Below are 27163 nucleotides of genomic sequence, written 5' to 3'. Positions count from 1 at the left end.
GGTAAGCTGTGATGAGGCGAGAGAGTGGCATGGACATATATACACTACCAAGCGTAAGATAGATAGCTAGTGGGAGGCAGCCGCATAGCACAGGGAGATCAGCTCGGTGCTTTGTGACTACCTGGAGGGGTGGGATAGGGAGGGTGGGAGGGAGGAGACATGGGAACGTATGTATATGTATAACTGATTCACTTTGTTATAAAGCAGAAACTAACACACCGTTGTAAAGCAATTATACTCCAATAAAGATGTAAAAAAAAAAAAAAATCCGCCTGCCAATGCAGGGGACACGGGTTTGAGCCCCGGCCTGGGAAGATCCCACATGCCGTGGAGCAACGAAGCCCGTGCGCCACAACTACTGAGCCCGCGCTCTAGAGCCCAAGAGCCACTACTGAGCCCGCGTGCCACAACTACTGAAGCCCGTGTGCCTAGAGCCCGTGCTCCGCAACGAAGAGTAGCCCCCGCTCGCCACAGCTAGAGAAAGCCCGTGTGCAGCAATGAAGACACAGTGCTGCCAAATATAAATAAATAAATAAATTTATTTTCAAAAAAAGAAGAAGAAGAAGAGAGTTGAGGCCCAAAGACTCGGCCTGCCGTTTGACTGGAACCCGAGCTGGGCAGAATTAGACAAGCTTGGGGGAAAAGGAAGCTCCATATTAGGGTGGAGAGAAGATCCCCAAAGCATTGCTCAAATGTTCTAGAGCAGTAAGCACATGGCTAGGTGATCCGCATTTTGAATTTTAGGAAGAGATCTGTACTCAGGCTGGCTGATGATGGAGGAACAGCAACCCCTTCCAGCTGGCGTTTTCGGCCTCTGTAACAAGGGCAATGACTTATACTCCAGCATGGCTGAAAGGATTAAGGAAGTAACTTGAGACCTTGGAAGTTCTGAGAACACAAACTCTGGAAGCATTATGGGAAGTTTCTATTCTTCTGCTTCCCGCAACACAGGTGTGGAGTTGGCCAACCTCGTTCATTCCTTCCCCCAATATGTATGGAGCACCCTCAATGTGCCAGGCACTGAAACAGAACCCTAGTATAAAACAGAGATCACCAGAGCCACAATCCTGCTCTCCTGGGGGGTTCCCTAGAGCAATGGGTCTAAACTGGGTGTTATTTTGCCCCCTAGGGGGCATCTGGCAACGTCTGGAGACATTTCTGGTTGTCATGACTGGTGGGAAGGGGGTGCTTCTGGCATCTCGTGGGTAGAGACCAGGGATGCTAACACCCTACAATGCATAGGACAGTCCCCCACAGCAAAGAATGATCCAGTCCCAAAGGTCCACAGAACCGAGCGGTGTTATTAGTGGCCTAACAAGGCCACCCCCATTGACACGATGGCGGATGAGAATGTTAATGACAGGGAAAGACAGGAAGCTGAAAGATCACAGACACCATCACTATCATCTACGTGGAGACCGGAAGGTTGAGGAATGAGGCTGCAGGAGCAGAGCAGACCTTCCAGGCAGAGGGCAACTGCATCTTTGAAAGCAGAAGGGCAAAAATGCTTTTAGGGGAAAGCGAGTGTGTGCTGCAGAGGGGGTTGGAACAAACAAGGAAGCCATCCAAAGGATCATCCCATCACTCCATGTGGGAGAAGGACCATCTTTACTACGCAAGGAGGCATAACTTGGTATCAAGAGCATGGGTTTGGAGTCAGGGCTGAATTTAAATCCCAGCTCCACCACCCTACAGGCTGTGTGGTTTTGGACAAGACACACACTCCGAGTTCCCAAACCCAGTTTTAGAAAATAAAGCAGAGAGTGGAGGGGGAGGATAACATCTACCTCAGGGGGTAGGCGTTAGGATGAAATGAGAAAATACCCATCAGTGGCTTAGCACACTGCCACAAAGAACAGATATTGTCATTTGTGTTTTCAAAGGTCACTCTGGTCCCAGCGTGCAAAATAAAATGGGGAAGGACAACCAGAATCACTCCTTCCCGGGAATACAAAGCAAATGAAAACAAAATATCAAGATTTTACAGAACAAAAATCACCTTGAGCAAAGCAGAGCTTCCAAGAAAAGTCCTTAAGGACAACACCGTGTAACCGTATGTAACAAGGGCAGTGACACAGACAGCTTCCGTGCCCAATGAAATCACGTCCTTTGCAGGTGAGGCTGTCCAGATATGTGGAACCACGTATGCATCCATCCATCCATCCATCCGTCCGTCCTAGCCAGCGTGAGGCATGAATGCAGTGGAAACCTTAGGAAGATCTTTACTGTGGCCCTGGTTGACGATGGGGATGAACGCGCACCCCGGCCAGGGGAGAGCCCTGAACTTGAGACTCAGGGATGGCAAGAGTCCTCCACGCAAACTTGTAATGGAAGCACCTTGATCCAATTTTCTAAAAACCTTCTTGCTTAACAACTGCTCACCCTGGCATCGCTCCCTGCATGTTAATTCTTAGAAAGAAATAAGGATACTTTCACATCAATGATCCTTGAAATGGCAATGATGTGGTTTCTTAAATCCCCTCCTGGCGAACTAAGTCTCATGAACTGGAATGAAATCATTTCTGCTTGATACTCTGAGAGGGCCGACTGAGATACAGCCGAGTGACAGTCTTACAGCCAGAAGAGTGATATTTGCTTTCAGAAATGAACTAACCAGGTACATAAAGTGTGGCAAACGGACATTAAGAATGGGGGCGGGGGGCAGGTGGAAAGCAACCCCTCCTAAGAGTTCAAGGCCCCTTTCTGGTATCCAAGTCACCACCCACCACCCATACCAACCACGGGGTCTCAAGTTCCAGCTTGGAACACGTTTCTCTTGGTTAAGGCGGATCCAGCTTCCCCAGAAATAAAAGCCAAACTACAGAAACAAGTGACCAGCCTTTATCTGCACTAAGTTGCTTTTATTAATCCAGAACGGCATGCTACAGATACTGTACAGCATGAACATTTATTCATTACAAAAATGGCTTCCAAACCATTAAAAATGAAATTGGAATAAGAGCATAAAACGGAACAGTAACATCACAACTGTTAGGAAACATTCAAAGTATTCACAAAAAATGTTATAGTTAGCATTTTAATAAACCAGAGAAAAATCGGAGACAGTTTTACAATCGCTTCATGTCAACTACAATGGCACTGAATGAACAGGTTTCAGCTTTATACAGCATTTTGTAACATCAACATGCCTAGGTTTTTTTTATTTTTAAAGTTTGCTACCTACTTGTATGTCATACGTGTACATAAAAGCGGCAGCTGGTTTTTCCTTTAAGAGTAATCTAATATACAGAATTTTTGGCCCTTAAGGGTTTATACCTCTTCATTTAAAATGCTTTCTGGACAATCTGCTACCAAACACATCTTGTTATAGGTGACATTAAAACTACATACAAATCTACCTATGTAACATCACAGCAAAACATGATGAACAAAAATTACAGCATCAAAAAGAGAGAGAAAGCTAAAGTCACTGAGAATTTTGGCACATAAAGTTTTGCACACGGTCAGTCCATGTCCTCAGGGTGCAGGGCGCTCGCCTGCGAGTTCACAGGGGAAACGGGACAATTTCCACTGTTGCTCGTACAGCGTCGCTAAAATTCCCTCACTAATTTTCAAGTCTTGTTTTACATAATGGCTTTTAAAGCAACTTTTGTTAATGCTACTGATCCTTTAATGCAACTATTAATGTCCATTTGGCGGCATCTGGGTTTCATACGGCAAAAAAAAAAAAAAAAGTCCAAAAGGGAAACAAAAAATATATATATACACATTTTATATATAAACTTAAAAACCTTGTACAAATGAGTTGTTATATATAAGATGCTTATGCTAAGGGGAAAAAAACTTTATACAGTTTCAAGAAAAAGGAAAACATATTTTAAAAGGGACAACGTACAGGTTTGACAAGCAACCTCTAAAGCAATAAATACTACTGGTCCAACAGCGTTGTGATTCCATTAATTGTTGAATAGCATCCCCCTCCCCCCAAAAGAACAACACCATGGAACAAGGTATATTAACACATTTTAACCCTTTGTTTCTGTACATTTAAACAATAACAAGTAACATCACAATAAAAGTTGTTTCACACAGGAAAAAAAAAAAGGTAAATGGCACTGCATTCATTGTGCCCTTATGGTTTAAAAACCAGATGGAAAATGATTGGTTCGCAAGCTCGTATTTAATACAAATAATACAGAACCAACTCCTTTTGGAGGGCTGCTTCAAAATTGCTTCTTTTTTTTCCTTTTTGTTTTTTAATCAGTCTTTTAAAACTAAGCTATCCGAACTACATAACAGTTATGTATATATATATATTTTTTAAACGCTACAAAGACTTTAAACAGCTGTTGATAAAAATTTTGGTAGAATCATGAGGTTCTTCTCTCATCTACATATTTAAAAGGAGAAATTGAAATAAGAATGGGTCAAATATTGACCAATGAACTCGATAAACATTAACTAATGTAGCCACGTGGCACAAACGGAAAAGAGGACAAAACAAAAACCTGGCAGAAGGGGGCGCGGGAAATAAAGAAAAGCAGAACGCAACACTCCACAAAAGAGCAACCGGAGCTGAGGAAGGTAAAGCTATTCTAAAGACTTGGTGACGAGGGAGAGCGGCTGCGGCTGCGTCCCGGCCAGAGAGCCGTGGGAATGTAAGGAAGATGTCGACGGCTGCGCCAGGGATGAGGGAGGGATGGCGGGAGGCAGGTCCAGGGCCCCGTTGGCACAGAGGGCGGGGGCCTTGCCGTGGGCGGCCTCGGCAAGCAGAAGGGCGGGCGGCGGAGGCATCATGGGCAGGTGGGCCAGGGGATCGGGCTTCAGGGACAGCGAGAGAGGCTGGGTCTGCTCAGTCTGTGACTTGGCGTCTTGGGGAGGGGAGCCTAGCAGGTTGGGGGAGGAAGGAGGCGAGTCTAGTAAGCTTCCATCTGAAGAGGGTGGACTGAGGCAGCTGCCTTCACCTTGTATGTAGCGAACGCACTTTTTTTTTCTCCTAGAAACAGGGGAAGAGAGTTATCTGTGAATAAAGGGCAAAGATGCCGCGGGAGAGAGTTCTCTAATGCTCAGAGCCGAGGTGACGTCACCTAGCGGATGCCCTGCGGAGGCACGCCCAGCGGCCAGGGGACGATTACAGTCACGCTGGGGTGCCGCGCTCACTGAGCTAAGCCTGCTCCAGCAAACCAAGCATGTCAGACCACAGAACTCCCTACCTACCTGCTTCCCCTGCCCCCACTAAATACCCAGCGCCCCACCCGTGCCCAAATATAAGCCAGCAAGCGAAAGGGTACCACCTGTAGACGGCGGCACAGATTTGCCAGAAGGTGGCTAGGTGCAAACTGAGATGAACTCAAAAGTTTGTTATTGCTCTTTTGGCTTAGACACGCCCTCACTCCCCATCATAACCACCCTCCTCCATTTCCACCACTACCATCCCTACCCCGCCAATGGGAGTGTGTGTGAGTGTGAGTGTGAGTGTGTGTGTGTAAGAAAGAAAAAGACAGAGCTCCCACCCCAGGCGCCTCGTATCAATCTGAAACTCTCAAAATGCTGACTGTTGAGCCCACAGAGCTGAAGGCAGTGCTAGCAAGAGGCTTAAAGGTTTTAACCCGTCACCATCACCACCATTACCACCATCACCACCACCATCACCACCACCACCACCACCACCACCACCACCAGAGGCTGCTGGCGCCCAGAGAGTTTTTGGGCTTGTCTGTTAAGAACCACACCAAATCAAGAGAGGTCAGAATCGGGGTGGGGTTGGGGGGGGAGGGGTGGGGGAACGAAAAGAAAACCAAATAAACTCAAAAAGAAAACAAAAACAAAAAATAAAAAACCAAAACAAAAAAACCACCAAAAAACAGGTAGAAGAGGATAAACAAAGGTGGGGGAGGGGGAAGAATAAGAAAAACAGAAAATGATCCAAAGGAACGAGAATAACTGGTTGTATGGCCTGCAGGTTGTGGATTAAATTATGATTCAAACTTGATTTTTTTTTTTTTTAAGATTTGGGGTCTTCCCCTCCCCCACCCCATAGTGAGAAGGCTAGAAGGAGAGACAGTGAGGATGGGACGGAGGGGCATCCTGCCCTGGTCCACATGCCGGGGCCAGTGAATGGAGGGTACAGCCTGTCACAAGGAAGTGATGACAAAGAAGAAGTACCAGGGAATCACAGCATGGACCTTGTTGAATGGGGGTCGTCAGGATTAGGGTTTAAACCAGAAAGACTAATTTTGCCCTGCACCAAAACGAGAATCTCCCCTCTCCATTTCCTGTTTATGTAAGAAATAGGAATGAGAATTTCAGAGCCTCTCTTGCTTATCATCTAAAGTTGGGGACATCCATTCAAGACATTAAGCGTGTGACCTCAAAGCTTCTCCTATTATTCATCCCAGTTTGATGGGATAATATTTGGTAGGAAGAGTGATCCTGGCGATCAACCCCACACGTGCTATAAAAGTAATGCAGATACAGGGAATGTGCTGATCTAAGGAGAATACAGTCAGAACTACAGCTGATAACGCTCTGTCTGTAAGCGCCGGCTGGCTTCCGGTCATGGGAAAGCAACTAAGATGCTGCCTGGTTGAAGGCAACCACTGTCAGATGTCACTGGCCTTTGAAAGGAAGTGGGTGTAATGAGTTCCTCCTTGGTTCTGTGCCCCAGAGCTGTCTGATGATGCCCCTCGGTGCGTGGGCTGTGGACTCCGCAAGATGGCAGGAGGGGGGGTGTGTGAAAGGGCACATGCTCAGCCCTTCCTGACTCCCAGAGGCCAAGACCCACTGGACTGGTGGCCTCGGGGTCTATCCATCCCTGCTCTGGGTCCAAAGGAACTCTAGGAAAGCAAGGGCAGCGCCCCCCTTCACCTTCAATTTGACAAGGTTCCTTTTTCTCCTCTGGGATAGACTGAAATAGACTGTGGGTTCTGCTCCCGTCCCAGAAACTCAAGACAAATAATTAAGCCTCTCAGAGTTTTAAACCACCTTAGCCTGCAGATCAAAACATGCTCAAAAAACTATGTCCATGCATTTTAAAAACGGGAGAAGAAAGGGGGTGGGGTGGGGGGCATAAGCAAAACTGAGAAAGCAACAGGGACAAATGGGAGAGAGGACAGGGACAAATGAGAGAAAGAGGGGAAAAAAATAACAGGAAACAAGGGAATGACATCCAGCAGCGTTCCATGCTATATTAGGGCAGAGTGAAAAAGATGGGAAAAGCAACTTGGTGGGCTCAAAACAGAATCTTGTTAAAATGTCCTCAAATGTCAAATAAAATTAGAAACCCTGCGCAGGGAGTGAGGAGCCCTGATTGGCTAGGAGCGTTTCTGGTGCGCCCCTCCCCCCTCCTGCCCTCCTCATGATAGGAAGTTTCCGTGGTCGTGGGGATGAGTGGGGGCATCTGAACACGGGACACGAAGACTATGTTGACAGGGCGACCGCTCCTTCTAAGAGGTGGCGGAGCAGACGGCAGTGGAACACGTCCATTTCGGACAGGCCAGAAAATGCCTCGTTTTGCAACTTTTTTTTTAAGCACTTACTGATTTAGCATCAAGCTAGATCCTGGCAAAGTCAAGAAGAAACATTGAGGAAAAAAGGGACAAACCCCATTCTCTTACCCTCCCCCACCTACGCTCCTTCTCCCAGCAAGGGGTGGCCCCTTAAAAATCCATTTTTAGCTTCTTATGGATTCACTCTGAAAGGAAAGTAAGAGCTCTTCCTGACCCTATTTTGGAATTAGGCACTTAAAGGAGCAGAAACGCATGTGCTAAAGCTTTCAGAGTACGAAACGATATCCCCAACAGAGGAAGAAGGGCCACCACGGAAGGTCTAAGGGCGCTGAGGCGGGAAAGAGGAAGGATGGTGCTAAGGAGAGAGGAAGGACCTCTGAGCACCTGCGCTGCCACACTGACAGCTGCCCCCCTGCCCCGCCCCCAAGCTGCACTGTAGAGAACCATGTTGATGAAGCAGCTCCGAAGGCTTGGGGTGGTTTGTTTTTGTTCTGTGAAAATGTCATGAAAATTCTCGTTTCTGAGGAAGATTCCACACTCCGCTTTAAGCAAGGTGCAGCTGGGTGTGAGAAAGGACTGTCTGTCTGGTCAATGTTGGTCATGATTAACTTTCATACCCCAAAGTGCCAAGTCTAACTTGCAGTTACCTGCTTCCAAAGCAGAAAAAGGGACTCGTAAGCCACCACTCGCCTCCCACAAAATAAAATACACAAACCAGGCAACAAAGCACATTGCGAGGGGCGCACGATGGTGTCGGCCATGTGTTTCTACAGAGCGTGAGAAACCCTCCGTTAGGAGTGGGCATTGCAATCAGCTAACCCTTCACCGCGGCAGGCGTCTCAGAGCAGGATTCCGTAGCTAATTAACTTCCCACTCAGCGCAAAGAAAAATCTGACACAAATTCACCGCCTAGATAGGGTCGGCAGAGTTCCCATCTTCCAGGCCAGCCCTAATGAAATGCCTAACACCCTCCACCAACTGCATCGTGAAACTTTTCTGTTGCACAGACAAGACCCCGGGACTGCGTGGCAAGGCCACCTGTCACCTCCGTGGGCACGGTCAACTCATAGAATGGGGGGGGGGGTCCCTCTCTTGCTGGACATGCACCCAAGGCCCCCCGGTCCTCCATCAATGGGCATGAGGATCGCCTGTGGAGGGCAGCCTCTGTCAAGACAGACTCTCGGGCCCTCTCTCCCCTCAACGCTTGCTCAACGCGAAGCACTTCGCCCATGTCTCGTCAGGCGTCAGGGGAGGGGAAGAGACACAGGAGACTGGTGGGCATGCACGTAATGGAATGGACATCTGAGCTAACGTCTAAACACGGAACACATGGCAGGGCGTGGAGAAGAGGGACACGTGACAAGGGAGGCACTACAGACAGGGGAGCGTGTTTGGGTGTTGAGATACCTACCATCATAATATTCCAAATTCAAAGACTGCTTGTATCAGAACAAAGAAACAACAAATTTAACCAAAGGTGGTCATTAAAGGAAAGGAAATGAGACAGGAACTAGTTGGTATCCCTCCACCAAGAAGGAAGTACCTACACCTTCACCTTCCCTGAAATTACAGGTTGGATGGAACCTGCAGGTGGAACACAGGCGTTTAATTTGGGCTCTCCTGATTCACTTTGGAACCAGTGCTCTGTCTGTCTCTCTAGATATATGTATAGATACATATTTTTCATTCTGCAGGCTACCAGCACTGCAGTACGTGACTGCACGACTCACTGCTTGCAGCCCTGCAGCTGGTGCATGCCGTTCAATGCCACGCTTCTTTTCAGCACTGTAAAACAATGTCAGCTAACCAAGCTCCTCTGTCCAGAGACGTGGTTTTGAAACAGAAAACAAACAAAAAAACAAAACGAAACCAAAAAAAGCCTGCCCCAGAGCCCTTCTCCAAGTGCCTGGACTCCAAGTGCATGGGAATGCTACTGCTGCCAATTTGAGCTCATTGAAACCTCGGGACATGGTGGCGCTCTCTCTGTCCTGCAGACACGCCACGGAAGCGCTGACAGGGCCGGGCCAGTTCCAGAATGCTGGCTTTCAAAGCAAAAGGGTAAGTGCCCGTCCTGGTCTGTGAGGGCTGTGGTCTAGGTCCTACCACCAGGGATATGTTATTTGTAAGAGCAGGAGAAAGAGAGAAAGAGAAAAGTAGGGCGAGGACACGGCATAAAATTAGCAAGGCAATTTTGAAGAATGAGGATCATTAGTCATTGATACCAGCGGGGAAGTAGACAGGAATGAGGTCAAAATATATTGACACACTAAGGTACCAGAAGGACAGAATGCTTTGATTTTTCCCAAAGGCCTCGCAGTAGGGAATATACCTGCACGGTTTGCACCATAAAGTCTGTCGGTCAAGCCCGAACAGTGCCCGACACTTCTTTGGAGTATTTGCATCTGTTAGCATAAGGTAAACACAAAAAATACAACACAATGGTGGGTCGTGCTCAGTTGGATGTGAAATCTCAGCTACAGCTGACTTGTCTTCGATATCACCTCGGTTCTATTTGACTGTCTTCCCTCACCAAGGACATGAAAGGAAAGGACTTCTATGCATCAAAAGAAAAAAAATAAAATAAAACGATAAAACACAAAGAAAAAAACAACAACCAGAAACCAAAAAACAACAAGGAAAAAATAAAAACAGAGAGAGAAGAGGAGGGGAAAAGGTGACGTTATTTGCTTCTACCTAGGCCAGGCTTACGATGGATGTCACTGAGCCCCCATCCTGGGCTGTCGGGAGGAAGGGGCTGGCAGGCAACATTCCCTGGGAGGGGGCGCGCTGGGGTTTGCTGTCGCTGACCCGAGGAGGCACGAATGATGCTGTTTTACAGTGGCATTTTGGCTAGCAGCAGCGAGGAGGACAAGCACGTCCCTCACAGAGCAGTGTCCCGCGCCCTCCTGTCTCCTAAGATCCACACACAGAGCTACAAAGCAACAGGCCAGAGAAGGGGGGAAAGGACCAAATAGACCAGCTGCAAACCAGCACAGCGAATCTGGGAAATCTATACACACCTGCAAGGGCCGCACCAGTTATTCTGTTGATCAAGGCCAAAGCGCGCTCGGCATTTCTTAGGAGCGCTCAGGTCTGAATGAGTTCAAGAGAGAAGCGAGCGGAAGAGGAGGACGTGGGAGAGAGGGAGAGGGAGAGGGAGAGGAGAGAAGAGGAAGAGAGAGAGAGAGAGAGAGAGAGAGAGGGAGGGAGGGAGGGAGAGAGAGGGAAGGAGAGAGGAGGGGGAAGAGAAAGATACAAATAAGAAAAAAATAAAAATAAAAAAGGGAATAAATCAATGACCTGGTTACTAATTACATAATATTGACTTTCGTTTTTAACTTTCTTTAATTAAAAAAAAAAGGTAAAAAAATCACATTCTTATTCAACTTGTGAAATTAGCTGTTGCAAATAAAGCTGCAGTATCCCTTCTTTAAGGACTGTCTCTCCGATTTGGTTTGAACTGATAAAGGGAAGTTAGATACTGAAGAACTAAGTTTTAAATGTTTTTCCTCTTTTGGTTCTGCTTTTTGTTTTTTTCTCTCTCTCTCTCAATTTGTTTTTCTTAAAGAAGAAAATAAAGCAAAGGAGGGAATTAAGTTTGTCACATGCTTTTTTCTTCTCAGAGTACAACAGTTTAAAAAAGAAAAAAAAAACTACAAATAAAAACAGAACAAAACGAAACAAAACAGAAAGAAATAAAGAAAGAAAGGGGTTGTGGTACTGGGATATTGCAGCTTTTGGAATGTTCGTATTTTCTTTTTGTAAATCTATTTTCATTAATATTAAGAGAGGAACAGATAAAGGTCAACAGGCTGTGTGAATGAGCTGTTAAGAGTTAGTTGGAAGCTCACAGCAGCATTTAAGCAGGTACAGTCAGTGAAATGCTAGTGGATTTGCAAGTTATGAGCAGAAAAGAAAAAAGGAAGGAAAGAAAACTAAAATAAAAAAAAGCAAAGGAAAAAATAATCATACTGCGGATGCATGCTTGCGTGAGAAAACTTAGTGGGAGCGATGAAAAAATGCCATTAGATTAAGGAGGTTTATTACTGAATTCCTTCCATTTTGTTGTTGTTGTTGGTTTCTGTTTTTTTTGTTTTTTTTTTACCAGTCTCTTTTAAAGAAATACTGCATATTCAATTTGCACAGTTAGTTCAACTCTAAATCACTGTCATCATGGCTTAAACAACTGTTACGGGAAAAATAAATAAACAAAGCAGAAGTTAAATTAAATTCAAAAAAACAACAAAAGCAACTGAAAAAAAAATCTACTGAAACATACGAAACCGTGTAGATGGTCATTTTAAAGAATGTTCAAAGGTCATACGTGTTTCATGTTAATAAAACTATAATGGCAAGAAAAATTAAAAAAACAGTTTATCAACTATTTTAATGACTCAAAATGACATTAGCACCTGTAATCGGAGGAAGTGAAAGGCAAGGATTTAGGAAACATTCGCTGTGTTCTGAAAAAAAAGAACAAATTATACAAAGCCTTCAAAATGTTTTTGTCGTTGTTTGTAAAAGCCTGGCCTTCTCGAAGGGACCTCTGAGATTGCCTATGCAGTATTTCTAATTTCTTCTAGAGAATGACAAACCTCCTTAATTTAAATTGGGTGCAATTGACCACTGTAAAGGCATGCATCAGAACATTCAGGAACGGCCCAGTTAATATCAAACACTCGCACACACCCCTTCTGCTCCCCTAGCCCCCTCCTTCTCCCTACTCAGACACATACAGAATAAGCAGAGTGTATAAATCCCCGCCTAGGCATGCCTACCGCTCTCCACTTACAGGCTCTGCAGTTATTTTAAACACACATTCCACTAGACTTAACAATGTGCTTTTCATGCAACAATGAATGTTACTAGCTTTAAAAGGGCAGTCATGAAGCAATTAATTAAAATGCATAAACAAAAAGGCTGGCTAAGACGGGTCCCCCCCACCCCCGCAACAATGTCCTGGCCTTGAATTTCTCCTGCCTCCCCCAGATAGAAGCCTGACATAAAAGAGTGGTCCTCAGAGTACCACTCCCTTTCTCCATCCTGCTTATTCAAACTTACCATTGGTCTCCCCGGGCTGCTTGTCCCTTTTCCTCTTCTTCTTCTTCCCCTAGATGATGAACAGATGAAACACAGGGAATTATTTCAGGAAGCAGATGGGAGGAGGGCGCCTGGGCTCACCTGGAAGGGAGGCAGGAGGAGAGGCACTGGCTGCCACCTCCATCCGCACCGGCTCCTGAGTGTTTTCCCACCCCCCACCCCCCTTTAATCCAAGCGCCCTTCAACTGTGCTCCAGCTGAAGGAACGCGCGCCCAGCAGAAGAGAAGGGATCAGCGGGGCAGAGAGGAAAGACCTCTTTCCCGATACGTCTATGTCCATCCTCAGACCTGACCCCGAGTATCCATAAAAGGGGAGGGGAGAACTGGATGGCGAAGCTTCGGGGAGGTGTGGAGAAACAGGGCGGAAGTGGCCCAAGAGCCTGGGGACAAATGAACGACACTGAGATGGCTGTGAGAGCCTCCTTGCCTCACGCAAATCTCTTCTTAAGGCCAAATGGTCCTCGTTCGGAATCAAAACATAAAAGCCTCAGTACGGGATTTTCTTGGCACTGTAGCGTGGGCCTTGGTTTTAACGACGGAAGGGGAGAAAAGAGGTGAAACAGAGCCAGAAACCATCTGAGCTGCTTTTCAAACTGCCGAGTGGACACCCATAAAGGGGAACATCCAGCACTCGCCATTTTCCACTTATGTAACGACTATAATACTCTTAGTAATAACAGCTCCCATTTACTGATCACATACTATGTGCCAGACATGATTCTAAGTGTGCTATTCCTAGTGACTCATTTATCCTCACACAATCCTATACACCAGGTGTGATCATCGTTCCAATTTTACAGATAAGGACACTGGGGCACAGAGGAGTGCATGCACTCTGCTGAGATGACAGAGCTACCGGATGAGGGGGCCACACGATGGGAACCCGGGCGATCTTGGCTCCACAGCCCTTACCCGCTAGGCTACACTGCCTGCCTATTTACTGCCTTGCCCTCCGAGGAAGGCTCTCAATGATTACGGGTGATACGCTGCATGGAGTGATTCACATTCTCCAATCTGACCCTCCCTGATATCTTGGCGGTCTGTTCCCGTCTGTGGATTTGGCATGGGAGTAGGGAAGAACTCTGTAGAGGTAACCGCCCCCTTCCAGATCTGAAACTAGTTCTCCCTCACCCCGTTAGCTCCAGTCCCATCCGTAGGAATTAGCTGCCTGGTATATACGAAGCGTCACAAACAAAAGGAACTGGTGGTCTGACATCTATTTGTTTCAGAATATCTAAATATTAACCTTTGCCTAAAAGTTCTCAGGGTATGTTGACGTCAACTCAAGAAGAGACAAGAACCGCCACTGGTAGAAAACTCGAGAACCCATAAGGCCCTGTAAGGAGAACCCCAAGGCAGAGATGCCACTGAGCTTCAGATCCAGCTGAGGGCTGAGAACCAACGGTTCTAGAGAAAGCCTCTCAGATCTGGGGGCCTGCGCCTCTTGGGAAATCTCTACGGGCCTTCAGTTCAGTGTTTCCATCGGAAACATTTCATGTTCCTTGGCATCCAGTTAAAAAAAAGAAAAGGAGTTCGCGTGCTTTCTCATGAACCCCAGCGGCCCATCTTCATGTCTGTGTCTCTCCCGTGTCAGGAGCAAAGTACCACCTGGCCATCTTGGAACAGGCAGGAGGGTCTAGTTTCAGTTTATTTAGGAACCTGAAAGAAAATCTCCAGTGGGGCACAGAAACAGTTCAGCTCCAGGTGGTGTCAGCATCCAGGGAGCCAAGGGCCTCCCGGGCATCTGTAATACAGGCCTCACCCATCTCCAATCTCCTGCAATATGTTCTGAAAGGCAGGTGAAAATATCCGCTACCCCTGGGAAGCTGTCTGTTTAGGATACATAACTAAGATGTTCATGGCTGAGGAAATGATCATCTAGACTAAAGGCTTCTAGAGGACAGGGACTGTGTTTTTTTTTTTTGCGGTACACGGGCCTCTCACTGCTGTGGCCTCTCCCGTTGAGGAGCGCAGGCTCCAGACGCACAGGCTCAGCGGCCATGGCTTATGGGCCCAGCCGCTCCGCAGCATGTGGGATCTTCCCAGACCGGGACACGAACCCGTGTCCCCTGCATCGGCAGGCAGACTCTCAACCACTGCGCCACCAGGGAAGCCCGGGACTGTGTTTTAATCGGAAGAGGACATGAAGAAATAAACACTAAGTAGTGAAGTGGGAGATGCATTTCAAGGGAAGCGTCCATCCCATTATCTCGGGGCTCAAGATATGCAAATGGCCTGGGATTTAGCTCGTTAACCTTACGGAGAAGAGCTAGAAAGGCAATAACTTCTATTACAAGGCCACGGGTTAGATATCACCATGGGACCAAAATGTTTCTTCTTGTGTTCCAGAACGTACCTAGTCCAACAACCCAAATGTGACTGTTTTACTCAACTCTATTTTGCTAAAATAGTGTATAAAGGCTTCTGTCACCACTGGGCTGGAAAAGCAGGAACGTGAAAGAGGGATAAGGTGATTAGCTGAGAAAAGTTTTTCTACAAGAACCTTGTGAACTTTACAGTACCCAAAGTAATTTATAGAAACTTCTATTTCAAGTCAGTTTAAAAAGAATACTAACAAGTTCCCACCACAATCAAATCTATAAACAGTTTAACTCTAATTCTTGTTCCACAGACCATTTCCTGGGGGAGGGGAGGAGGGAGGGAGGGAAGGAGGGGGAAGAAAGGAAGGAGAGGGAGGGAGGGAGGAAAGGAGGGCTGTGTGTGTTCAAACTCATGTGTAACGAACCACTGATAAAGGAATCTGACAGTACCCCTTACAAGAGGTAAAGCTCCTAGAGCCCCAAATCCAGATCAACCTCTAAGTCTTTTCAGGGGTTCCCCTATTATACCAAACCTTATCCAAATGTAAAACTGAGCTAAAGTCATTTCAAGCGTCTCGTGAATCTTCTGAAACCTAGAAAGCACTTCACAAAAAACCTTGGGCAATACCTTGTCTGACTCCAGGGAAGTCCATGGCAGCATTCTTTCGAAGCTCTCACAAAGTCAGCTTTGTGCCTTTGTGGAGGTTTCACCCAGCACAACTCCAGGAGGCACCACACACATGGACCACAGTATAAATGGCACACTCTAAAGTTGTGCAGTGCACGCCCTGCACAGCTGTACGTGAAGGCCCTACTATGACCCAAAATGTCTACTGGGGATAAGATACCTATAGTGTAGCTGAATTCCTCTCTGTGGTACCATTCTAGATTACTCAAAGAATTGGGTCTGTAGCAGGGAGAAGCTGGAGATGAACTCTAAGAACTTCTGACCCGAAACCAGGAAAGCAAGCTGTCCTGAAATGAGATGGCTGTGTATGTGGAGGCTGCAGAGCCTGCCTGCTGCGGGCAATCTCCACCTCGAGGTCAGGTGAGGGCAAGCAGCAAGGCTGTGGGAGAGCATTAACTTTCTTATCCTCTTCCTTTCAGCTCCAGAAGAAAGGCTTCCCCACTGCACACATGCTGAGGACAAATGGAAAGGTCCCAAGCAGTTAAGACCCTGTGCCTGACCATCTGTGAGTGACAAGGGCTCTGAGCAGAGCAAACGTGCCACTGAGAGGTACCAGCACTAATTCCTGTTTCAACTCCCGGGAGGAATACAGTCTAGCGCTGCCAGCTAAAGGCATGGGACCTACGGGGATATGGCTGGCAGCAGTGAGGGAGACACGGGCGTCTCGGTCCTCCCCCACCCACGTGGCAAAGAGCAGAGAAGCGAGCGTGTGTTTATAGGGACGAGACTATGAAAAGTGATGAAAACTGTTACTCAGAGCAAGCAGAAGACAGCCCTCACTCAGGACCCACATATCCACGCAGATGTCTGTGACTTCCTGATGGCTGGTAAGTTCTGAGAGAGTTCTGATTTAACTCTGAATCTCCACACCCTGTGTGCACAGTAAGTTCACAATCAGCGATAAATGAATGGATCTCAAGCCACATACACAGAGAGTTTCCTCACCACGGATGACGGCCAGGGGAGAGCTAGGTCAGGGAGCACTGATGGGCAGAAGAATCACCCACGGCTCTGTGCCACTGACAAGAAAGAACTGGGAGGAGAAGGCTGCTACCGGCGTTAAGACAGGTTTTGTTTTTCCCCAAAGAGCGGATGGTAAAAATCACTTCATGAAACCAAATGCCATGTAATAAAGTATGAGGCAAAATAAGAGACATTTCATCCATTTAGCGAGGAGAGCTGGCCCAGAACTTGAGCTCCTGGGCAAAATACAAAATAAGAAAGAACAGACGAGAGCCAGTTTACGGGAAGAGAAGAACCCTGAGTGTCGCTATCACTGTGATTAGTAAAGACAACAACCCTACAGTGTTTTCTAAAACTCACGGGAGGAAATTAGGCAAATGCTGCAGCCAACAAAGAGAGCCCAGGAACACACACATCGCACAACACACACACTTTCTCCCTACCCTGTTGGGCCCTGAGTCACTTCATCCATCCCGCCAAAGGATGACTTCTACTGGCTACTTTCAGGGATATTCCCATCATGCCCCTCTCAGGATGAACTAGGCTTCCAACTTCTACTGTACCACAGCCTAAGGCAACTGTTTCATTTTTCCCTCTGAAGGGTGAAGGCCCTGCTAACACAGCTGTGAGGAAGTAAACGCTCTCCCTCGACCCCTACCCCCTGGTCGTCTCTGCAAGGCCACCCTCACTGCTGAGAAGCACACAAGCCTCACTGGGTGTATACCTGGAGCCACGTCTCTTCAAAGACATGGGCAAGAAGGTGTGAACAGCCCTAAACTGACCCCACGGGTCCCCTGAGCTGGAATATTAGAACACGAGCCTCATCCCTCTTCCTTGAAGAACTATCCCATGCTGATGGGAGCCCTACAGGAAGCCAGACAAAATCCTCCAATCTGGTGCTCGGGTAAGATGCTAATGGTCCCGGGACTGGGCAGACTGCATGGTAACTGAGGCCTGACTTGTGTTGGCAGGTTGTGTTCCCTTTGTCCAGATGGACAACCAACACATCTCTACAGACTCTAGTCCTGAGAAAAAGCAACCACCTACATAGTTATCCCGTGCGGACCAGCCGGGGTACAGCTGCATGTGAAGCTGTCGCTCCTTCCGGGCCAGCTCGTAGTATTTCGCTTGCTCTTCTCTGGACAGTGCGTGCCACTGGAGGGGACACAGTGGGGGGAGAGAGAGAGATGCAGAATCGTCACAAACCACACTGTGGCTGGGGCATGGAGAGCGCCTCCAGCGGAAACGCTATCATCTGCAGGTGCCGACAGTCTGCAGGGGCCCGGCACTAACAGGAGGGCTCAGCCGGAACCTGACTTTCTGCCTATGTTGTTCTAGTCTCGCTCTCTCTGCAGGTGGGGAAGACCAGGCTGTGGCCGTTCCGAACCTCACTTGAGTGCGGGGCTGCTGGTCCCAGCTCCACGCTGGCCATGGAAGGGCTCAGAGTGGCTAAAGGGAAAGGACCCTCCAAAGCAGCGGGGACAGGGACGTGTGCCAGCCCACCCAGCGTGTCCTGTTCTGCCCTCTTCTCCCAGCGGGGGGGCCGCCTACCCTTCGGCCCAGGATCTGGTTGATGGCTGCACTTTCTTTCAACGTGCACTCGGCTACAACCTTCGCTCTCATTTCCTTCATATACAACATGAACGCGTTAAGAGGTTTCTTTATGTGGGGCTTCTTCTTTTCTTCTTCCTTTTTGGAGTCCTGATGCTTTCTGGATGGAGACAAAAGCGACAGACACCACCCAATAAACAATTGCAAGGTTCGGCTTCCTCCGCAGTAGAAAGCCCACCTCCTCGCCGCCTCAACACTCTAGCAGTTTGGAAGGAGAAGCGCACTCCCACTTTGGGTCTTCTCCATCCTGGAAAATGGCACAAAAACAGGTTGGGGAGGGGGGTGGAGGGGTGAGAGATTTTGTTATCACTTCCTCAAGGCTCACAAATATACAACCGTCCCAAGCTGGAGGGGAAAGCACACTGGGGCCGTTTCCATCTCAGCTGGTGTCTCTCATGCTCGCAGGACACAGAGGGGTCAGGGACGGGGAAGTGGTTGCAAATCCCAGTCCGTCCGAGGACACAAAGAAAGAGTTGTGTTCTCTCCCCCACAGTGGGCGCCAGCCGTGAAGCCCCGCGTGGTGCATGTCTCCCTCTTTGTAAAGCTGGGTGCTTCCTGGAGTCACACCAGCGCAGCCAACCTTGGACAGAGCGCCACCACCCAGGAGCCACCGGCTAAACACGCAGCAAAAGAGAAACTGATCGGAAGGAGGACACTTACGCGCTGTGGAGTGAGCCGACGTCACTCTGGGAAGATTCCTGTTTGACTGTCGGCGTGACTATGGCCGGGTGGGGAATGCCGGTCGTGTGTAGAGTATGATGTGGTGGGACCATATGGGGAGGGAACCTAGAAGACAGAAAGCTGTGTAAATTGTCAGAATCAAAATGAATGAATGGGGAGGGATGTGTACACACAATTTAAAAAAAAGAAAAAGAAACAGCACGTAACACTCACATAAAAGCAACTCAAGGCATATGAAACCTGTCATCATTAATTAGCAATAAATTAAACATAATGATTCTTATAATGTCATTAAAGCCAATCTCCCCCTTCATTATTGCTACTGACATGAGACATTACGATTTTTAACATCTCTAGCAAAAGACAAGTTCAGCCCATACACTTGGGTGGAAAAGTAGGCTTGGACTACCTGCTGGAGATCACAGGTTTGGGGGGACATTATTAGTGACATCTAAGAAGACTATTTCCTAAGTCCTAATCAGCACTAGAATAAAAGGTGAAATCTTTTTGTTGCATATAGACAGCTAAATAAAATATTAATGCGGTTGAAATATACACACATTTTTTGACAATGCTGCCTAGGCCTCATTAGGCCTCATTCTGTTGATGGGAGTGCAGTCATATTTTTATTTCTCTTTTGCCGCTGTGCCCCCCATCACTTTGACAGGAATGGGAGAGAATGAGGCAGAAAGATGGGGGACATCCAAATAGTTCCTATCTGGTTCTCAACATAGGCCACGGACGTTTTAAATAAGTTTGTATCAAAGATGACTCAAAGCAGTATTTTACACACACACCCACAAACAAAGCTTTGAATTCTGATCTGTACATCCTTTCCCACTCGAAAATTCTAGGGTTCCTAAATTACTTTTACTTAAAACACTGCCTATGCATTGAAAGGCCTTATAAATGATGATCAGAATTGTTAACAAAGAAAAGAGAAGTTTGTGTTTTTTCCTCTAATACTGTTTATTCTTAGGAAAGTTGTTTCAGACACAGTTCAGGCCGTGAATTGGCATTTCTCAACCATGCAAACTAGCCAGGACGTACAGAGCTAATTTTAAAATGCTCCGGGTCCATCTGCAAACTGACAACAGGATCCGACAAACAGCTCTCGCATTTTCTGATATGCTTAGAGTCACCATGATTTGTTCTGGGTTAGAAGAACCATCCTCTTAAAGGAACGAATACTACTGTAGAGAAAAGTGGGGTGAGGGACTACAAGGGGAGATTCCCCCAAAGAAAACAGAACGGAGGCCCCCAGGTTCCGCCCTGGCAAGATCACGCGAGATCACTCAAGTTCAGGTGAAGGGGGGATCCCAGATGAAGCAACTGTTGCTTTCAGAATAAATCCAAACCGCAACAACCCCATGTACCCCCCCAGGGAATGAGCACCTGTTCTTCAGGAAGCTAATTCTGCTGGGCACTGAGGTGCTAATGAGACTTTGCTGTGACAGTTATTTCACAAGGATCCTGTACTTATCTACAAGGTTCTTTTCATGTATGGACTGGAAATGAAAGTAGCTTCCATTTTACCAAAAGAATGCAGCAAATGTTCATTTGAAAAATTATGAAAAATTAAAGTCCTAACTGACTCTGCATCGATCAACAGAGAAAATATCAATGAATCATGCAGATTTTTGAAGGGGGCCCAGAAGCAGACTGGACATTTGACTCAGAATTTCTACCCTGATGTGGCCCCTCTCCCATGGCTGCCTTTCCCAGTGTAAGTCAGTATCAAAGTTTGGTAACAATGGCGTGATTTTTTCATAAGAACCATGCGAGTTCTTTTAGGGTGTCAAGAAAAAGAAAAGAAAAACCCTGAGAAAGAGCGAGAAAATAAGAGAAAGAAAAAAAAAGAACTTCCAATCCCACGCCCCCAAAAAATGAAAAGTAAAGCCTTGGGAGGCACTTGGGTTCCCAAGTTACACCCTGTTCCTTCCCAGAGCCTGAAGGCCTCTGAGAAAACATAAGTTAAGAACATGTGTTCTTCGAAGCCCTTGGGTGAAGCGGTGGGTGGAGCAGCAGCTTTTGCTGTGAACTTTAAAGGCTTGACATTCCTCAGATACATATGTTCCCTTCCTGCTGAATGAGAATATGTGTACGGTGGGGGGGGGGGGGGGGGATAAAAACACTGTGTGTGTGTGTGTGTGTGTGTGTGTACACCAAACACCACAGGGAGACACCACAGTTTGAGTACATTCTGGGGTGGGGAAAGATTTCCGGTGTAGCCATGAAGACCAAACACTTGGAAGTTCACATACCTACATACATATTCCTATACCTGAGAAATGTATAGCAGAGGAAGAGATGTATGTGTGTTATAAGTGTGTGTGTGTGGGGGGGCTATACGCATACCTTCGCGTAAGAAATTCCTTTCTGCAGACAACTATCTCATGCAATGCAATAAACACCCTACAAATTCCAAGCCACTCATTATATCCCCCCATCTGCTTTCATGGCTCCAAGCCAGGATATAATGATGAACCTTAACTTCTTAAGGACAACTAACTTTTGTTTCTGGCTGTCTCAGGGGCTTCTGCCTTCCTCGCTCTCACTTTCCTTCACTGCTGACACGTTTCTGTCAACTGGATACCATCTGCAGGCCTTGATTTCATGCACGGGCGGTGGGCTGCATTTTCCTGTGCAACAAGCCTGCTTTGAGCTGCATTAGCTTCGCCATTATTCTCTCATTTCCCCCCTTGCACTTGTACCATTTCATCTCTTCCTGCCTTATTTTTTGTGAGCCACGGTGCACCCACATTATGGTTTATACATGATCTCTCTCTCTTTGAAGCCGGCGGATTTCAGAGCCGCTCTCGTCAGGAGAAGAGCCTTGCGCCAATTTAGCAGGCTGAGGGCCCGGAGCTCCAACATCTCAATCTAAAGGGGGTCACAGGGTGGCACAAGTGAGTGTCAGCAAGAGCTGTTTAATTGCCAATCTAGGCTTCTCCATGGTGTTTAAAGTATAATGACCCATCACTTAATTCTGAGAAGCCCTGGCCCCGCTGCTGAAGAGAATGAATATCAAAGGGTGTTGTGGAACAGGGCAAGCTGCCTACATTCCCTATAACTGCCATAAGTATAATAGACCCATACTTCTGTCGCCCCATTACCACAATAATGTATTTAATTTGCTGTATACTCTTTTTAACTAGCTACCTTTCATAAGGCCTACCTGGGGAATCGGCCGCCTCCCCCCTGCACCTCGAGCCCCCTAAACTTCCCTCCCACCGTTCCCTTTCTTCCCTCCACCCCATGCTCACCTCGAAATCATTGGCTAACCTCCTAATGATAATTCAATCGATGAGCTTAACCTCAATCCCTATCCTACGATTACCACACCGCTTTTAACCTCTGGAACCCACCGAAGGAACAAACACGAAAAACAATGCGTTCCATGCATGCTGCTTCGGAGGAGGGTGAGCTGTGGATTACAAGGTGCTCAGAAGCAGCTCTCCTCCTGGGAGGCTCCCTATTCGTTCCCAGGCTTTGCGAGGCTGTGATGACATTATTTAATGAGGATAACCTTCCTCTTCTCACTGGAGAAGAGGACCCACAAGCATTTTCCCGCCTAACCGATACTGGTGTGGATTTAGAAATTGAGATGATCTATCACATATGGGACACGGATCTTATTAGCTCCATGATACCCATGGCATAATTACAAACGTTAGAGATGCTACAGTTGGTGTTTCTTAACGACTGTGGTTCTTACTCTTTCCTCCACCAAAATCACTGTTTTGTGAGTAGGAAAAGAGGCATCTTGGCCTGCCTTTCCCACCCTGCCTCTGGTCTTGGGTCCTCATGCTGGCTACAGAGATTGGGGGAAGAGCTTGGGGGATGGCATCTCTGCCATGTTCATGCTGATTTAATTAGGTACCATCCTCAAAACGGATTAGTTGTTGCAGCCCATCGGGAAAGTCTAAACCTCCGCCGATTTAATTAACTTGACTGAAAATCAGATGAGCAGAAAATAAAACTATCATTAGGAGCAATTAGCGACTACTTAAACATACTGCTGCCAACCAGTTTGTAAATAAACTAGCAGTTGCTGAAAAATTAGTCAGAATTAATTAGAAGGGGGAAAAGGAGAACATGGGGATTAGAAAGATCTAGGTACACGTATGCAGGTGTATGTGTGTATGTATTATATATACATTTATATGCTGAAAGATATGTGAATGTACACACACATATGACTTTTTAACTTTCAAAAACCTATTAGAGCTACACAGGCCAACGTGGTCCCCACCAGCCGCATGTGGCTTACTAAGCACCTGAACTGTGTCCAGGCCCAACTGAAATATGGTGGACGCGTGAAATACACATCAGATTTCAAAAAACTAAGTACAAAAAAGGTAAAACCTCATTACTAGTTGCTTTACAGTGATAGCACGTCAGAATGAATAATATTTTGACTCTATTAGGTTGAATAAAATATATCATGAAAAATAATTGTCTGGGTTTTTTTTGTTTCCCTCCTTTTAAAGAATGTGGCTACTAGAAAACTTAAAATTCCCTATGTATATTCCCTATATATAAGGCTCACCTCCTATTTCTACTGGACACTGCTACTTCAGAGAGAGGTGTGTTTGGGTTGGCGGGGGAGTAGGGGTGTCCTTTCTTATTATGCTTAAGAGTCCGGAGCTTTGAAAAGACTGATAACCTTTCCTCCAATTCTTCTTTGTATAATAATAAACTTACCTGAACCCTTTCCTTTCTTACCTGGTTTAGGGCAACAGAGAAGTAACACTTTAAAAAGCTCTACACGTTCTAATTACTTCTTCCTGCCTTCTTAAGTTTTCCTTTTTTTTTTTTTTTTTTTTTTTTTTTTGGAAATATATTGACTCAGAAATTCAACCTTGAAATTCTGCCATCATCTACCTGGGAAGTTCAGGGCAATTTTTCAGTATTTTCTAGGAGGAAAGCCTAACGCACTGTGGGTCTTATTTATACCCTTAGAACTACATGTAGCAGCAGTCCCTGGATGGTCTGGGAGCATCTAGAGAACTTTCTGAGAAGTGACCCATGGCCTTGGTTGAACGCCCTCTTTCTTGGAACTCACCTGGACATGGAAGCGTTGACAGTCAGAGCTGTGGGGTAGGGGTGACGGAATCCTCCTGTCGTGATGGGGTACACTGGCTGACCTTGCCTACAAAGAGGGGGTACACAGTGAGAGCATGCAAACAGGGGCGGAGGTGGGGAAAAGGAAAAGAAGAAAAAAGGAAAAGTTCTCTCTGCACAGTAAGCTTTATTCTCATTTTCTCAGAACAAAAATCTTGGGGATTGTACAGGAAGGATCAAAGGGAAGAAACACAGAACAATTTGAATACCATAAATCTGATAGGAATGGCTAATTAAATTTTATAACCTTTGCTTATGTCAATAGAGACCCTCTCCCCAAGCTGAAACTAGGTGTTTTGTTGTAATAATTAAAGGCGAAGTCTCGCTTGCTTTAATGGAGCCATCACACTAATTGAGGGCTACACATCCAAAGGAAAACAATAATGAATGTAAATTTATACCAAAATAAAGTACAGTGAATCAAAGGACTTCAGTTGCGCTTTGGGCCTCTTTCAGTATTTAGATCTCGGTGAGAAAACATTAAATTAACAGAGCTTAATTTGTAGCCTTTTGTCAAATTAACAAGTGTTGACAAGAGTTACCGGGGGGAGAGTCCCCAAGAAGAATTGTGGGTAACCAATAGACAATCACACCTCATTACAATAATTAAAAAATACAGCAACATGCAAAGTAGCATCCTCATGAAAGACACACAACTTTTTCTGACAGAGGGTTGTCTGAGTTGGCTATTCCTTTTTATCTATCCTTCAAATCTCTCTCCATCAGCTGAACGGGGCAAGTGATGACTGAGGACTATGGGAGGCATGGTCCCACCCACTGAAGAAGAAATAGGACACACATTCCCATCCACGTCCACCCTCCCTAACAAGACCGAGGAGCAAAAAATCAACAGAAACTCGGCCCAGGGCTGGTATTTAGTGCAGCTACTGCATAATACAAGATGGGTTTTTTTGTTGTTTGTTTGTTTTTAAAGTGTAGAATACGCTCAGCTAGAGAAATCAGGGTAGAACTGGGGGAGAGGAGGTGAACCCCTCCAAAACTGTATCTTCTTTAAGGCTATAAAAGTATGTCTTCCCCAAGACCCAAACTTGAGAGTTTTACCAGGAATTATTCCTGTTAAGATTCAACAAATTGTCCTGTGTTTTTTAAAGAGTAGAGATCACCGATAAACGTGGAGAAATATATATACAAAAGCGCACCACCATAAAACACATATTACACACATGCGTACAAACACACACACACATAATTCTTACGACATTAAAGGCCTTTCTACTGTGATTTTTAAAACACACATTTTTTAAAGTTAACTAAGCAAGGTTAGCGGGTGGTACTATAAAAGCAAGCCCGGGCGACAGGAAGACAAATTGTAAAAGGCAGTTTGATGATCTGGGCGCTGCCAGGACCTAGGGTTGACAGGAAGGCCCCACATGCTGGAGTGAGGATTCCAGCTGCCCCGCCCGCTCCCCTCAAAATTAGATGAAGCACTCCACATGCAAAGACTCTCAGAGAGATGCTGGTTGAATAACATGGAGCTTCTCAATAGACACAAATTTCCACTGTGGTTGTCAATCTTGGGAGTGATGGTTGGGATGGGGGGTGGAGTTATAACCCCCCACTCCCACCCCCAGATTTCAAAACTAGGCTGTGTCTGTACCCACTCCCCTGCTGCCTCAATCCAATGACAGGACTCCAGTTTGGGCTGCCATCAGCAGAAGAGCCATGATCAGCTTCACAGGGGAGAAGCCCTCGGAGTCTTCTGCAATTCCCAAAGGACCTTAAGGGTACCTTTGTTCACAGAGAAGAACCTAGGGCCTTTGGGGACCATGGGTTCAGAGCGCCAAGTATCAACAGCCTTTTTCTCACATCATCCACCTGAATGGCTACTGACTTGCCTGCTTTTCCACAGGGCACTTCAGCAAGCAACTTCCCCATGACCTCCCACCCACTGCCCTCCCTCCCCAACTCTGTCTTCTGCGAACACAAACATACATGCACAGAATAAATAATAAGCATGTGCCCATGTGAGAAACAAAAAAGGAAATTAAAAAATGGAACTCCTTACTGTGGTACTAACCATCCTAGCGGATGGGGGATTTGTCCTACAGCGCCGGGCGATAGCGGGTAATACGGAGATATATCTGGAGGGTGCGGAGGCCGTGGGATTCCTGAGAGAAGAAGCAGAATTTTAGGTACAAGAGAGGGAGAGAAGGAAAGAGAAACTGTCAGGTGATGGGAACAGGTAAAGGATAAAGGGAGACATTGCCTCGGTAATCCTAGCATGAGGTTCTTTTCACAATTCTGATCCTAAGAACTTGTGGGTAAGTTTCATCTCATTATCCCTCTGCCGCAGCTTGAAAAGTTTATCTCACTCTAGATGGATCCTACACTGGCTAAACGCAGACAAACTCAGAAAATGCCAGCTTGGGTATTTCTGCCTTATGTGATTGGTATGATTATTTGAATTGAAAAAAAAAAAAAGAGGGCTTCCCTGGTGGCGCAGTGGTTGAGAGTCTGCCTGCCGATGCAGGGGACACGGGTTTGTGCCCCGGTCCAGGAGGATCCCACATGCCGCGGAGCGGCTGGGCCCGTGAGCCATGGCTGCTGAGCCTGCGCGTCCGGAGCCTGTGCTCCACAACGCGAGAGGCCACAACAGTGATGGGCCCGCGTACCGCAAAAAAAAAAAAAAAAATCTAAAAGGGTTGGCACATAGTAGGGGATCAAGTAATATTAAATCCCTTTGTCCTTACAACTTGTCCCTTCCCTCCTTCCTTTTAATTCTAATGACTTACCTACATGAGTTACTCCTCTGGTTTCTAATATACTTTTTGAGTTACAGCTTTTGAAAGGTTACCCGTGCCTTCTTTCAAAAAAGTTAATTCTGTTTAAATGTGTCCAACTCCACTTTGAAGACGAGCTGTAGGAGACACTCACACAATGCCTTGGCATCTTATCCAAGGCAGAATCTGAACTGAACAGACCAGGAGATGTTGGAGGCCTGGTCCACTCAGTTCTAGAGCCTGGTTTTCTAGAGGACCAAGTTGCCTGTGTGAGTTAACCCATCCGCTGACTGGGTACTGCTGGACCATGGGGGCTGAGGAGTGAGTTCTGAAGGCCTGTGCCACCGCACGCTTATTAATTCCACAGAAACACATCCTGCAATCAATCCTTAGAAATCAAGAGGGCTGGGAGCAATTTGGACCCAGAGGAGCAGATCCACGCAGCTCACGTGGGAAGCAAAAC

At 46.5% G+C, this 27163-nt stretch overlaps 1 protein-coding gene across 33 annotated transcripts in view; it reads right to left on the bottom strand.

Annotated features, from left to right (window-relative positions):
- Positions 1 to 2840: 2840 nt before the first annotated feature.
- The window catches only part of TCF7L2 (transcription factor 7 like 2), a 197851-nt gene continuing 173528 nt past the window's right edge, over positions 2841 to 27163 (bottom strand). For 5 of the 33 annotated variants that reach the window (XM_033420997.2, XM_033420998.2, XM_033421005.2 and 2 more), the window contains 9 exons: positions 25986 to 26088; positions 23901 to 23987; positions 18812 to 18952; positions 18092 to 18251; positions 17588 to 17695; positions 12531 to 12579; positions 11882 to 11932; positions 10490 to 10562; positions 2841 to 4957 (listed from right to left, as the gene is read on the bottom strand). In XM_033420997.2, coding sequence (XP_033276888.1) covers positions 4552 to 4957; positions 10490 to 10562; positions 11882 to 11932; positions 12531 to 12579; positions 17588 to 17695; positions 18092 to 18251; positions 18812 to 18952; positions 23901 to 23987; positions 25986 to 26088 — 1178 coding nt within the window. In that variant the 3' untranslated portion in view covers positions 2841 to 4551. Of the gene's footprint in view, positions 4958 to 9797; positions 9872 to 10489; positions 10563 to 11881; positions 11933 to 12526; positions 12580 to 17587; positions 17696 to 18091; positions 18252 to 18811; positions 18953 to 23900; positions 23988 to 25985; positions 26089 to 27163 lie in introns of those variants that run through there. The other 28 variants (XM_033421000.2, XM_012531564.3, XM_004265827.3 and 25 more) reach the window with 18 other exon arrangements.

The sequence above is a fragment of the Orcinus orca genome, chromosome 14, assembly GCF_937001465.1.
Source record: "Orcinus orca chromosome 14, mOrcOrc1.1, whole genome shotgun sequence".
Classification (NCBI taxonomy): domain Eukaryota; kingdom Metazoa; phylum Chordata; class Mammalia; order Artiodactyla; family Delphinidae; genus Orcinus; species Orcinus orca.
This window is presented reverse-complemented; position numbering and strand designations above follow the sequence as displayed.